Consider the following 15,292-nt stretch of genomic DNA (forward strand, 5'->3'; position numbering starts at 1 on the left):
GCGGAGAAGAGCACGGAGATCGATGACGACTCGTCGTCGTCGTTAACGCGGCTCCGCTTGCGTCTCGTGGATCTCCACGTCGACGACGATCGACGTGCTAAGCGCGCGGTTATCCGCGAAGGCCGCGCCTCGATCCGGATCGTCAAGTGCGTCAATCCTGGCTGGCCGTCGCTCGGCGGCAACCGTCTCGCTGAGAACGTCGGGCCCGTCGGTGGTCTCCTCCAGCGGCTCGTAATGGCCCGGCTTCACCGACGGGGTCCGGCTTAGCGGTGTCTGCGAACGCTTCACTTGCCGCACGATCGCGTCCGCCGCCTGGCTTACCTTGTTCAGCGCCCGCAGCATGTTGTCCGGCATGTGGTCCTGAATCATCACCGGGCTGATCAGCACCTCGTCGAAGTCGCACGGCCCGGCCCACAGCGCCTGGTACACCGGCTCGCGCTTGCTCAACACCTGTCTGCAATGTAACGCGAGAATGAGCACCCGACCTCGCCGTCTCCTTTCTCCCCCGTTCGTTTCTCTAACCCCCCCCCCCCCNNNNAACCACTTTTTCTCTTATCATTCGCGACGTTTGCTTCTCTTTTTGATTCCCGTTTTGCGACAAACGTCCGGCCTATTACCGGCCCATTTTGAATTTCTGCTTGCGCGACACAGAAGTAATCTCCCTCGTAATGAATAGACTTTTCTTATGTACAGCGTATGTAATCAATCATGCATAGTCTAATTTGTTTCCTACAAAGAGAGAGAGAGAGAGAGAGATCATCTACGGAGTGGAGGCATGCATCCCAGCGGACACGTGAGGACTACAATCAGAGAGGACTATACTAGTAAAATCTGTCTTGATGGATCATGATGGATGGTAGTGGAGTTATCAAAAATTACCCGACCACCTGCACCACCCTGCTGGCCACGCATCGCTCACGCGTCGATCACATGCATATATTATATATATATATATATGTACCGTGTGTGTGTGTGTGTGTGCCTGGAGGAACATTACACGAGCGGCATGGCACAAATCCCGGCATATCCTTTTCTCAGCTTTAAATTCCATTCGAAGACGGACCCGAAAATGAGCGGGCAACATTACTTCCGATGCATCTATCGATTACACACACACACACGCACGCACGCACGCACACAGAGAACGATATATCGCGCCGCAATCGCCTTTTTCACCGCGCAAAATGCGTGATACACTCTCGACACTCGGCCACAACACCACTCTCGATATGAGCGCGGCTATATACACGCGGCAGTAAAACTTCGGCCAGCGTGTACTCTTCTCGAGACGATCGAGATGGAAATCGTTCTAACTGCGTGGAGAACCCGAAGGAAACCCGTATCCGACATCGGTATCGAGAGATGCTGGAGCGGTCGGTAGCTTCGGCTACATGATAAATACGGGATGTATATATTTATATATATGTATATATATATATATATACATAGACCAAAGAGAGGCATGCGGGCATATCTCCAAGATGCAACAATCCAGAGGAGGAGGAGTAGTGGTAGTAGTGGTAGTCCTGAAAATACTGTAAGCTATCTGCTATAAACGTACCTCCAACTCGTCTCATACTTCTGCCTAGAAAGAAACACACAGACGCAATTAACTTCTCGTTTGCTCGTCAGCCCGCGCGCGCGCGCGCGCGCACCGGCGCAAAATCGATTCATCTCGCGCGTAAATTACACTCCGGCCCGGCTGGGCGCGCTCGTTAAACACGCTTAACGCCGCGCACCGATCGCCAACTTCGGTATCGCGCGATCACGCGACGTTAAAAACATCGATCAGCGCGAAAGTTTCGGAAAAGAGAAGCTAGATAATTACTTTCGCGGCTGTCGAGTGATGTTGTACATCGCCGTCGCCTATTAGTCACGATTACCATGTAATGCAGGCTAAATAAACGTTATCGCATGGAACGTCTTCTTCGCGCAATCTCGTCGAAGAGAGAAACACACGCCGAGGAAACTCGTGTGCATCCTCGCGCGTAAGCCTGTCAGCGCTCTCGTATATCGAGTGTGAACTAGAGCCCTAAATATGAAAGGAGAAGCGACATTGGGAAAATCAGTTTGCTTGAACGACATCCACATGATTTCGACGTCATTTTCTCCAGCGACTGTGAGATCTTTGTATCTTGTGCAGTGATTTTAATATATTATGACAATAAAATCCTTTTTTGGTGCGCCAGGTTATAATGAGAAGCTTAAAGTTATGGAGGGGGAATTTTCTTACACGGAATAATTATTGAACCTCGCCTCTTGCAAGCTAATCTCCTTTCTTACTTATTCTCCTTTTCCTTCTTCTTTATGTCCTTAAGACGTCTTATTATGTAAAACAGTATCCTTACGACATCTTCGGACGTTTTAGTCTTACTTGAGAAATTACGTTATATTGTATTATTTATGATTGAGCATAAATCTTACTACATCCATCGTAGATTCGGACTTGCTCGCTTGCTGCGTCGTCATGCGAAGAAAATGATGGGTTTGCATCATATATCGAGCTCAATGTTGCTTCTCTATTTATAACCAGGACTCGAAATGAAAACGCAGCTTCGATTCCCCGCGCCGGTGCGGTCTAGTTTCGCATTGCGGATGCAAATTCTCCGAAGATAATTGCGAAACCAACTGAGATATGGAAGAGGAAAGTGAAACTTCTGCACATCGACAGTACTTACTCGTCCTTGTTCGGGTGATGCCGCACTACGTGTATGATCCGGCCGGGCGGGTACAGGGGTCTGTGCAGGGTCAAGGCGATGCTGGAGTCACTGGGCACGACGGTCTGGGCGCGCGCCTGGTCCTTGTCCCGCTGATACTCGCTGATGCAGCCGCCCGCCTCCAGGTTCGCCGCGGACGTGGGCGTCGAGCCGCAGCCACAGCACATCACCGAGCACGCTATCGTCTTCCACTGGAACAGATCGCCCACGTACACGTTATCTCGACGAACCGACGGCACTTTGACGTTCGCGTTATTTTGGAGTGAGAACAGAGAAACATCGAGGTCTGCGAGTTACGTAAAGTTCTGAACGGAAATGTCCGAGTTTGCGCGATTTTGCCGGGACTGTCGAGCAACAAAATTAAATCGGCAAATTGAATAACATAACTCGATTTGAATTTAAAACTCTAGGCTACCGGCCCCTATCGCTGCACTGTTGTCTTGTCTGACGACGTCAGAAGCGAGAAAAAGCTTGCCCGAAATTCTTGCGAAATACGCTGAAATAATATGATACGCGTATAAATTGACAAGGTTGTATATCGCATTGATTTCACGGCTGTTTATTGATCGTTGAAGTAAAAGGAAAGTTTTCGGAATATTTGACGAAATGTGCCCGATCGATCACAAATATCTTTTTTACGGGCGTATCTTTTTATTTCAACGTATTTCGCAAAGAATTTTGGCTATACATTTCTTTTTCTTCTGACGTCGTTAATCAAGACGATCGTGGCGAGTGGCTTGAAATCGACAAGCTCTCAATTCGGGACGTGTGTTTGAAAGTGAAAATAGTTAAAGAGACCGACATCGGTATTGGCAATCTTGTCAAGATAGGACTGCAAAAAAAAGACGAGTGGTTTAAGAAAAACCCCATGAAGAGGTACCTTAGGATCGACGCTCCTTTTTATCGCGTTGATGAGGTCCGCTCTCAGACTCTCCATCTGTCGGAGTCCGATTCTAGGTACGACGTCCTTCCCTACCACCACGGAGGTAATAAATTCCTGAGTGTATTGCTGGGCTGGCATACTCAGTAGTCCACCGGGTGGCCCGAATGAGAAGCAGACCAGATCCGGGTATTCCTGCTTCAGTAGGATCGCGAGAATAGCAGCAGTGCCGGCGCCTAATGAGTGTCCCACCAGCGTCAACCCGAATTGATGTGTGCCCCTGGAGGTATCCTGCGGCGAGACATGACCGTGCATCGAAACGATCCCTTTGATTATCGCCGCCACGTAACACTTCGCCCACCATAAACTCGGGGCTCGGTTTAATCAATGGTGTGTCTGACGTGTAAGTAGCGATTAAGCTTTAAGTATATAATGTACACAATGATTATACCGTGTGATGTGACGAATCGATGATTCATGAGTGAGTGAACTTTTATATTTTATAACACACTGCTTCCTGCGGTTATTAACCAGGAAAAGATAGACTGTGGGATAAGATAGCGATGTATTATTTTATTTTAAATCATTGTGCAAGGATATAAATGTTTCATTCAGTAGTTGGGTAAGGTTGCAAGAGGATTGTAATATTATAAGTCTAGGATCACAAGGATTCGTTCTGCGTGGAAGGTTAATTCACCGCGTGCGTGAACAACACTCAACATTTATATCCTCCTCCTGCGATAATTTAAAGTAACGCATCGCTACAACATTCATTTCGATCGCGTTCTTATTGGCTATCTGTCTTGATAATGATTATATATAACGAACAAAAAAAAAGTATATGCTTTGTCAATCGCACTCGGAACGAGAATCCCATCCTTGGATGTGATCAACTTTCTTTCTCCGAGCGAAGGTACCCCACGCGAGCGTCGCGCCGCTTCCTGAATTATTTCGATTGAATCCCCCGTACATTGTCCTTTGCCTGATATATTCCTTATAGGAAATTCTATCGGGATAAAGTAGATTCAGCGCATATATATATATTGTCTACGTTGTTCATACGGTACATAAGCTTTATGTATTGCGGAACGGCGGGCTGAAAAATTTAACTGTCCCGAACGAGGCGCGCGCTCAGCGAAACGTCGAGCGATTTAAATCCGCGATGAAAAAGTTACCGTCACACTTCGTTGCGGCGCGGAAAGCGCGCGAGTGTGTATGGCAAACGGTGAGCTTTACTCTTTTTTTTTTTTTATTCCTCCGCGATGCATATTCAGAGGAAGGGGATCGGCGATTTTTTTTTATTATGTAGAAAAGACTGCCATTAGACGTGCGGGCCGAATTGCACCAACTCGACGTGTAACGTCTCTCCCTCAGCGTGTGAAAAATGGCATTTTAAATGAAACGATACATTTATCGATCTACGGCGAAGAGCTTCGGTATAAACCGGAACTCCCGGGTATCTCCCTTGACTCCGAACGAGAAAGCGCTTGCAACGGAAAATTGTGGCGTTCCCGTTTTCGACAGTTGGCGACAATATATACGTGCAATTGCCGCAAAAAAAAAGAAAAAAAAAACATTCTCATTACGCTCGCGTGTACCAGTTGTCGCTTATTATGCGGATAGCGGAGCACCGCACGATAATTACTTGGCCGGCTATCGTCGCCATTCGATAACGAGCGAGCGAGCGAGCGGGGCGCGGCTCATTTGCAAGCGATGCGTACCTTGGCGAGGGCACGTGCGATGATACCCTCCTCCAGCAGCTTCTTGCGTATGTACTCGGCAGCCTGCACCATCCCCTTGTGCCCCAGCCAATCCTCCCTCGGAGGCGACAAAGGCAGTACTTCGCCCTCGGCGTTTAGATCCGTCAGCACGTCCTTCATGCTCAGAGTCCCACGTATACTGACTACCACCTGGTGGAAACGTGAGGGTGAGATGCACAATGAGAAGCATCGCATAAGTAGAAGAGACGGCTGGTAATTACGACGATAAGTCCAATAAGGAACGCGGAAAGCGACGGGAAGCGGTGCGGACGCGATAATCTAAATCCTGTCGATTGACTGTCCCGCTAGTAACGAGATTGTCTTAGAAGAAAATTAACAATCAAACCCGAGAGAAAGAGAAAGAGAGGGTCAGGGTCTCTCGTGAATTAGTTCGAAGACGATCGGAAGCAAACTTTGCTTTTCGTTGAGGAAACTAAAGCACCGGCTTAAAGTTCCGCGGCGATTAACGAACGACGAACCTTCTTCTTGGTGTAGTCCAGCGCTACGAAGAACGGTGTCTCGCCTACGTCGACGTGGAAGGTCGCATACACCACCTCGATCTCGCCTAAGTCGAGCATGCTGCTCAGAGCGGCGTAATTGCATCGGCAACAGTTGTCCGACACGATCGTCGCCTCGTCCTCGTGAGCGCCGCACGCGAAGCAGCAACATCGCAATCTGTCGAGCAGGAAGAAAACACGGTTCACGGGGACAGTGTCGTCCGTGTTTTTCCGCACGACTGTGCGTAAAAACGCGACCATGAAGAATCATCGATCATCGGAGCGTCGCGAGAAATCCGAGGGAGTTTTTAATATTATACAGACAATAACACTGATCGACACCAAAACTGTATCCTGGATCTAAACCGTCAATTCTGGTTCATTTTGTGGCGCTAATCACAAATATAATTAAAATCAAAACTTGGCTTTAGTTTCCATCGTATAGTGAGAACAACGATCAAAAGGGAATTTGATATTTGAGGCTTTTGTGGTGTGGAGAAAAGGAAATTCCTTCGATCATCCCCTTCAAAGCTAATTTTTTTTACTTTGAGACGGTATATGTGGCAGTTCTGTAAGAATTTATGAATGAAATTGTATTTTAATTTCCTGTAAAAAGATAGGGGCTATTTCTATTCCTCCATTATAGCATTCTTCATTTCGAGACCTTCAGAGACGTCTAATAATGTAACATTCAAAAGAGATTTTACTTTTTCTGACAGTATCAAACATACGAACATGGAAATCGCAATGAAAAATATGTTTTATTTTCATATCTCACGTCATTAATTTACGAAAATTGAAGTGCAAGTCTATACTTTCTTGTATTACGACTGAACAATTTTTCACTGTCATTTTCCTTTTCAGCGTATAAATATAAATGAAAAAAATAAAAATTCGTAACGGACACAATTTATAATACGAAATTTGTTTGACCAGTGTAATCGACACTCGTTTTAATTAGAGAGACGTACTTGACGCGAGGAGGAATTACCTGGTGCACAACTGGCAGAGCTCGGTGGAGGGATTAACCACGAACATGGGCCAGCCGTAAGCTGCGAGGGCGAAATGCATATAGTGGATGGCCAACTGAAAGTGGCCCAGGTCGCCGTCCTCGGTCATCGACAGGAACTTGGTGCGCGGGGTCACCGGTACCCCCGACAGGAACTCGTACGTGTCGTTCTTGCGCTGCTTCACTATCAACTCACGCTCGATCTTCTGGAACTTGCGCAGCAGCACGAGACCGGCGACCACGTCCGACGGCACCACGTCCAGGTCGCGGAAGAAGTCGCTCAGCAGCCGCGCGATGTCAGCGAACGAGTTCTGCAACCGAGTGTTTTTATCTCGTCAGTGTGTTGCGAAGCGAATTTAGAACTGCACGATGTACGCCCACCCCTATGTTGGAAAAGAGCGTGCAAAGCGAGCGATCTTCCCTCTCTGGCAGAGGCAATTTTTTTTCCGCGAGGCTTCTCTGTACATCGGAAATCTTCGCGCAAGGCAAAGGCACGAGTGACATCGTACAAAACTGTATTTCCTCGCGAAACCGTCGCGGAAAAGTTATACGTAAAAGGTCGTTATTCCTGCAAAAGTGAGAATATCTCGAAAATAGAGAAGAAAAAGAACGGAAGGAAAGAGAAAAAAGACGTCGAGGTTTTCCTCTCTTTAAATCTTTCATTCGTCATTCGAGAGAAAGCGATCGGCTATCCGCTTAATTTATTTACTTCGACGTCCCTGCTTCTCCGTGAACGAGCATCCGTTTATTTCTGACGTCTCACGGCGATTTTCCTACGGTTCAATGGAGAATTCATTCTCGAATTAATGTCACGAATAAATTCATCTCTTTCGTTTCCCCGGAACAGATTTCCGTAGCTGCGACGCTACTCACTCGATTGCGGTCGGAGTTACCCATGCAGCAGAACAGCAGCCTGCACCTGTTGTCCCAGCTATCTTGATAGGCACGTATGACTTTTCTGCAACAGAAGATTTAAACGGGAACGCATGTTTAGGACGTGCGCTCGCCCAAAGAGAGAGAGAGAGAGAGAAAGATAGATAGATGTTAACGTACAAATCCGGGCCGACGTAAAAGTCGGTCGGAATAAAATTCCGCGAGACGACCGGGATCGAGGGATATAAAGTGGACCAGCGGGTGTCAGTGGAAAAGCCACCGCACTGGTCGGACATACATTTAGAGGGCGACGGGAGCACCGCTATTTTCCGCGACGTGATTTCGCGGAAAGCCCTCGGACTCTCCCGTCTGGCTTTCGTTCGCGATAAAGCGACAGAGCCGGGCTCTTCAATTCCGTCGGCTCGCGTAACGCCATGGAGAAAGATATGAGAGCGAAGGAATGGGAGATTCGAGACACCGAGATCTCTCGCCTCCTTCCCTGGTAAACGCTGAGCCGCTTTATTGCGGCTTAGTGTACAGGGGCGCGCCGGGACACTCACCGTTGTCGCCAATTTCGATTTCTGCTGCCGCTGCGCTTATAGTGCAACCTCGCCCCCCGCAGCTCCGCCTCCCTCATGCTGCGCTGGTACTTCTTCATCTTCACCCAGGACCTGCCGGCAGCGTCGTACGTGCACCAAATCGTCACCGTCATTAGCGTCATCAGACAGCAATTCGACACTACCAAACCTGCTCGGGACGAATGAGGTCGCAGTGAGTCGAGAAAATCGGTGGCTCGTGCCGTTGTCTCGAAAGATCAAAATCTCGAAACTCGGAAATTGAGACGTTTTCTCGAATAGTCGAGATACGACCATTTATTTATAGCATAAACGGCGAAAATCCCCCTTTCTCTATGTAAGCAAAAGAAAATAACAGACGAAGGACTCACCTAACATAACATCCTTAGCTTGGTCCACTGGACAGATATGATAATAATACGTTAACCACGTGAGACCCGCGCCCAACCATCCGCACTCCACCAGAACTAGGACTGGAAGCATCAAATCCACATCGAGATTAAGTCGTAAGTTAGCTGCCTGCCTGCCTGCCTGTTTATCTGTCTATCAATTTCTACCTCAATGTCCGACCATAGCAAAACAGAATTTCCGATTCGACGTTTCTCGTCCCTTGGCGACTAACAAGTAAAAATGAAAGGTGACAGGGGGGAGAGTAGAAGACGTCGAGAAATGACGCGACGTGAGACGCGGTTCAAGTCGAGATTTTGGCTCTGTGTTAAACCTTGATTCTACAACACACTTGATAGAAGCCAAGATAGATTTAATTCTAATTCTCGTTTTCGCCGTACTTTTAGCGCCAAAACAGATTATTTTCGAACATTCGTATAAATTTACTAGTCAAAATACCACCAAAGCAGCATCAGAATTTCGACTCGGCAGATCGATTCGAATTTCGCCGGGACTAAAATCTCGTTATCTCTCGTGTACGTCGTCTCCCGACGACGTGTCTTCCGGTGTGCGAAGAATGCCGCGAGTGCGCACGATAATGTACTTCTTACAATAAGGAGGAAGCACACGCCAGTCTCGCGCTCACCGACATCACATTCGCGCCGCATAAAAAGATCGAAGTTATCGACGGCGCCGTCGAGCTTACAAAAGCGCCCGTTTGTTTCCCGAGGCGGAAACGCGCGGCTACCGCCTCCGGTCAGCGCGCGTTTCCGCGGCGAGGCGAACATGACCGACCCACTTGCAACAATGCTGACAATAAACACGTCAGTCGCGAGACGTGCTCGGATCGCGACGGAGGATTGAACAGATTACTTCGGGATATCGCTACAGTCAAGTTATTTCGCCACCTTAGCTCCGACGACGTGCTGTAGAATTGGAGGTCCAACATAGGGCCGAAATTTCGACTCGGGCGGTTGTGTAGAGCCTCCACGGGGGAAGCTCTTCCAAACCGAAGTCGCGGTCCGTTCTCCCCTCCGACGGGATTTCGCTCGACGTACGAACACGTTCACCGTGGATTTCTCTCGGAAGCGAAAAATGTGTCACTCTGGTTCAATCGACGTCCTTCTGATATTAATTTAAACGGCCGCGCGGGGAGCACCGCGGAGGAATTACACGAATCCGATTGCGGCCGAAGCACGCGGGAAAATAATTGGCCGGTAAATTGAATCTCGGGAGCTTAACATCGCGACTTAAATTTACATCGGCCGGCGTCAAGCTATAATCGAATTGCGAATTCATTTCGCGCGTGCAATCCGCGTAATTTAACGGTACTCTCGGGCGGAAGCTAAATCGCCGGGTTGGTCGGCCGGCCGGTCTGGTGAGGATTTAAATAAAAATGGGGACGCGCGCCTCTTGCACGTAAGACGGACTAAATTTCGCCTCGCGGCGAAACGAGGGCGGGGGTGCAGGATGCGTCAAGAGAGAGTGAAGAGAAAAGAAAAAGGAGAAGGCGAACGAAGAAGGCTCGCGACGTGTACTCGCTTGTAAAGATAGAACGAAGGAAAATTGTTAGTGAGGAACGAAAGAGAAAAAACAAATGTCGATAGCGGGCGTTATGAGCGCCGTTGCGCGATATTGCGCGACAAATATTGTGACTGTCATCGGACCGTTTTCACCGACACCGTTTTCATATCGACTGTCTCTCAATACATATCGGCACATTGGAAGTTTAATAATATTGCCAAAGCAGTTAACATCGACGACACACGACGGGAACGGATCTGATCGCGGCGGATTAAAAAGTCCGATACCGCGTGAAACGCACACACAAACACACATGCACGCGCGCTCATCGAACGTTTTCACCAAGTCCTCGTCTTTTTGCCGCTCATAGAGCCAGTTTGCCTCCATTCTGGTGGAAAGAAGGATACCGAGGAAATCGATGCGACAATAACATCGCAACTTTCTTTAGTTCCTGCAACACAACCTACCCCGCGCACAAAGCTGGATCGTTACAAGCGTGGTTACTTCGCGCTTTTGTTATTAGCGTGAGAAAAGAAACTTCGATCTTTATAAATATTTTTTACGTAGTTAGTATTAGTGTAGTTCTCAACTCAAGGGCGATCTCACTCGTGGATGAACAGCACGAAAAATAGAAAAAAAAACAAGCCCGTTAGTGTAACTGAATTTTCCGCTGCCCGAAGACCGGACGAAAATTCCTGTGGAAGGTTTTTACTCACTCGATCAATCTCGGCTGTCTCGGCCGAGTTTTAATGTTGCAGTTGAATGTTCGCGCGAATGTTCTCTCAGTCGCGGTAACAGAGATATCACGTTTTGTCACCGAGTTTTCGTTTGGGCCTCGTTCAGTTACAGGAACTGGATTCTTTTTTTTACGTGTGGTCGACACAAGCGCAATTCTTTGGCTTGTGTTGTAAAATGCGAGAAAAGGAATGGTAACCTCGAACTTTGAAAAGATTTTTTACATAGTATGTACGTCTTCAACAAATCTTTTCAAGATCTACGTATCCGGTTCGAAGATGAATAGTACACGGTAAAAAGTTCTCTGTTAAAAACGGTCTACTAAAGTTTTTGTGTCACTTTAACAAGGTAAATAAATTGAAGAGTAACAAGTTAATAAAATGAATACATTAATTTACGTACGTATTTATGTATATATATTTTTTAATATATCTCCCTCCCGCTCCGATATGTTAAAGCAATACGAAAATTTCAGCAGACTGTTTTTAACACAAAATTTTTTACCGTTCAATAATTTGCAAAAGAAGATATTAAACAATCCTGCTCTGTATCTGTACGCTGATCTCTGCTTGACACATCGCTGATAAACACACCGAGAACGAGCGAAGATCGCGCGACGAAAGACCGATCGCGCATTTTATAGTCCGGGCGCGGTTTTCAAGCCCTAGCTTTTCCCCTCGATGGCGAGGCGTAAAACATTTGTAGAGTCGCAGTCGGCAAATAATCGGATACTCACACAGCCGGATATAAAGGATGTATTGCATCGGCGCCCTGGCCGCAGTGTCCAGGATACTGCCCCTCGTCGCCAGGAAGCAAATGGAGAATTCCACCACTAAGCAGGCCATGAAGAGGGCCTCGTAGCCGATCACGTAGTCCCATAGGAGTAGAATGCACGGGATGCTACGATCCCACTCGAGAATCCCCAGTAGAACGCCTAGCACCGTCAGCCTATAACCCATCAAGATATACCCCTTTTTAAATGGAATGCAAGGCTGAATAAAGGCGAAAACTAGTTCCCGACGATAAATTGCGTCGCCATGAAAATATCCCCGGAATTCAGTTCGGAGGCGTGCACGGCGCGTTCGTATATTCCCGGTTTACACGCTCTCTAAATTCTTCCTGGGGAGAGAGTACGTTACGTTTGAAATTTCCGAGCGCGCAAGTTGTGTTTACTCGCATCCATTGTTCGATTCGGGACGGGCGAAGCAGTCTCGCTTCGATTTTAGCTCGAGAATCCACTTCATAAAAATAGAATAAAAAACGGTGGCCCGAATCGAAAGAACGATGGATAAAATGGACCGATTTACGCCTAAGAAGTGTAACGTAATGTACAATCTCATGTTTCGTGGGTCGCACTGAAGAGCGACGGTAGCATTTATATTCATCTAAAGCGGGAAAATGGTGAAAATTCGTCTTAAAGAAGCAAGTCGAAATAAGTAACTTTTAATAGTAATGCGGGTAGTGATGTGATTTTATTCCAATTATTTAATTGCTTATATATTACAGTTTATTCTCTTGTAACATTTTTCACTGAAAACTAAGGAAATACTTTAGAAATGCTAAATCTAATTTGGTGTTAGTCTACAGGCCATTTGTGTAAGTAGGAACAAACTATCTTTAAAAGCGTCAAGTAGCGTGAAAATTTCAACTCGGGACAAGTCCTCTGCGCTTCGCACGGCAAAGACTGTGATTATTAATCACGTAACTTTTACTTATCGATATCTATTATGTCATGATAATGGCATATCAAGTCCGTCGCCCGGCATTAATAATCACGGCACGCTTTCAATTACATCGACGCGCCGGTGGCGCGCATAAAGCCTTTTGTGAGCGCGACAGTTGGCGCATACGAACTTTAGCACCGCGGCGGTCTTTTGTAGCACCTTGTATAGAGCCCACCGATAGGACAGTATTCGGATAGGACTTTTGGTACACGCTGCGATAAACACGATCGTCGCATCGGACTGCATCGGGAGCTTTCAAACGGTCACATCAACCGGAAGCGATCCTTTAGCGACCACCGGACGAATGATCTTCGGCGGCGTGTTTTTCGGTGAATGCCGCGCCGTCGGGAATCACGGAGGGGAAATTCGCTCGAGCGTCGCATTGCGAGAAGAAAAAATGGCCAATCTCACGTGACAATTACGGTCACTTTTCGTTTTATCAACCATTTCTCTTCGCAACAAAGAAAGAGAAAGTGAAAAAACACAAGCCTGTTGATTAATTTTAATTATAGTTGTAAAGTTTCCTGGACAAAAAAACATTTTTACTTTCTCTCCCGCAGACTTGATTTCTTATCCTTTTTTAAAAAAAGTTAAAAAAAAAGTGAACATGGTAAGTTTTAACCGAACACACGTGAATTTTTCCAAACAAATTCTCGTTCACCCTCAGTACAGAAACTGAAGAAATCCGCGAAAAAAGTGGGGGTAAAAACGGTTTTTCTCAAAACTTTTCAAACTACTTTTAATTATCATTTTAATTTTAATCACCATAGTATTATAACGAAGGAACGCAGGAGGGATCACAATCTTCCGTCACCCCCGTGAAAACTTGGCAAACTCCCGCGAGCGCCCTAATAACAACCGAATATATTATCGCGATGCTGTTAACGGTATGCGGGCGACGAGGAGGCGCGCGATGACACGAAAATCGATGTTATCGCGAATAAGAGGAGCCCGGTTCATTTATTCCGCCGTTTGTTGCTCCTCTTTTTCACCCTTTTCAGATGACCCGGTATCGTCCCGGATGCAGTCTTTTCATGTTGCGCTGCGCAGATACATCCATGCACCGCCGTTATATTCCGCTTCGTTTCGCACTATGCGGCACTATGCGGCATAACGTACGACGGACAAGCCTCGAATACATCCTGGCGAGACGTCCGTCGGACGTTGTCACGTGCATAACGCGTATCAGCGGCGAGACGTGTGGGCGTCCTGTGAAATATTTTTGCCGGGATCGCCAACCGGACCGGAACTGCTTGTATTTCGCGAAGCGTAACGCGCTCGTTTCGAGGATACCGCTGTTCATATATTTCGTGAGCGAGGGCACACGAGTGGATACGAACACTGTGAGAGGAAAGCACATTTGTGACTGTAATTGCACACAGTGAAGTAATTATAATCGAGGACACCATTGTCAGCCCTTTAGCGTGATTTTTTCGTTATTTTCTGCCGCCTAACTCGGCACACTGGATCTGTGAGACCCAGTAACCTTTTTGACACCTCCTTATTTAAATATCTGTAAATATGCTTATCCAGTGGACAGATATTGCAGTTTTGAGTGTATAAAAGGTAAATTTGTCAAGTTTATCGCAATCATTTCTTTTAAAACGGACGATTTAATAGAAGGTATAATAGAAATGTGTATTGATGTAATGTACCGATTCTATACAGAAAGAAGTATATTTTGCATGCTTTAAGTAAAGAATTCTACGTTTATATGTGCGATAATTTGAGACTCAACAACTATAGGACCTTAACTTTTTGCTTGAGTCAATCTGGCTTATGAGTGCCAAACTCGAAGGTTAAATGTAGTGTTAACGAGTGAGACAATTAAATCTTATGTTACTTTTTGTCAGAAAAACAAAAAGCAAAAGATGCCAAAAATAAATACAATATCAATGAGATCGGCTATTCTTCTCTCTCGGTGTGAAGTAGATCGATCATAATGTGGCCAAAAGAATCCCAGCAGGAAGCAAGAGAGGAAGAGAGAGAGAGAAAGAGAGAGAGAGAGAGAGATGAAGCAAGGAGTAAGTTAGAAAAGGGTGGAACCAATAAGAAGGGGAGAGACATAGCAGTGGAGACGAAGCGAAAGGCCGTCAGCCTTGGATGCTGCTGCGTGCTTCGTATCGATTTACCCCATAGCCGGCTTTTCCGTCGCTCCGCCTTATCTAAGCTCCTTGACGAGACAGCCCGAGGAGGAAAAGCCAGAACCGATTCTTACTATTTGCAGATGTGAATCTAACTTCTCTCGCACACGTAGACGTTTTTCTTGCCCTCGAGCGGCACGGATTTCGCCTCGCTTCGCGAAACCCCATCTCAAATCGTGTCGCACGGCTCGGCGATGAGAACAGAAAATTGCTCTCGCATACTTAAATAGGTGATTTTCTATAAGAGCAAAGTCACGAGAAGACCTCCGAGAAATCTTTATTATTACGGCCCCTTCATAATTCATAATTACCGGCTTCCATCGAAGAAAATTAAGTTGAAGTTTGAGCCGCAAATCACTTCGGGTCTAACGAGTGTTTTGCGTTGCTCGGATCTCGTACACTTTGCATCTCGTGACCTGATCATTTTCAAGTCTTCAGAATTTGATCTCCTACTTCATCCTCCTCCC

At 46.7% G+C, this 15,292-nt stretch overlaps 1 protein-coding gene across 8 annotated transcripts in view; it reads right to left on the bottom strand.

The window, feature by feature from the left end:
* The window catches only part of LOC106744776 (sn1-specific diacylglycerol lipase alpha), a 47,700-nt gene that overhangs the window by 10,543 nt on the left and 21,865 nt on the right, over nt 1-15,292 (bottom strand). For 7 of the 8 annotated variants that reach the window (XM_014619836.1, XM_014619843.1, XM_014619860.1 and 4 more), the window contains 11 exons: nt 11,694-11,905; nt 8,683-8,784; nt 8,297-8,483; nt 7,737-7,821; nt 6,846-7,174; nt 5,837-6,032; nt 5,319-5,507; nt 3,598-3,888; nt 2,679-2,908; nt 1,562-1,585; nt 322-454 (listed from right to left, as the gene is read on the bottom strand). In XM_014619836.1, the coding sequence (XP_014475322.1) occupies nt 322-454; nt 1,562-1,585; nt 2,679-2,908; nt 3,598-3,888; nt 5,319-5,507; nt 5,837-6,032; nt 6,846-7,174; nt 7,737-7,821; nt 8,297-8,483; nt 8,683-8,784; nt 11,694-11,905 (1,978 nt within the window). The remainder of the gene's footprint in view (nt 1-321; nt 455-1,561; nt 1,586-2,678; nt 2,909-3,597; nt 3,889-5,318; nt 5,508-5,836; nt 6,033-6,845; nt 7,175-7,736; nt 7,822-8,296; nt 8,484-8,682; nt 8,785-11,693; nt 11,906-15,292) is intronic. The other variant, XM_014619816.1, reaches the window with a different exon arrangement.

Source organism: Dinoponera quadriceps, unplaced genomic scaffold (genome assembly GCF_001313825.1).
Source record: "Dinoponera quadriceps isolate SergipeBrazil2010 unplaced genomic scaffold, ASM131382v1 scaffold120, whole genome shotgun sequence".
NCBI classification, from domain to species: domain Eukaryota; kingdom Metazoa; phylum Arthropoda; class Insecta; order Hymenoptera; family Formicidae; genus Dinoponera; species Dinoponera quadriceps.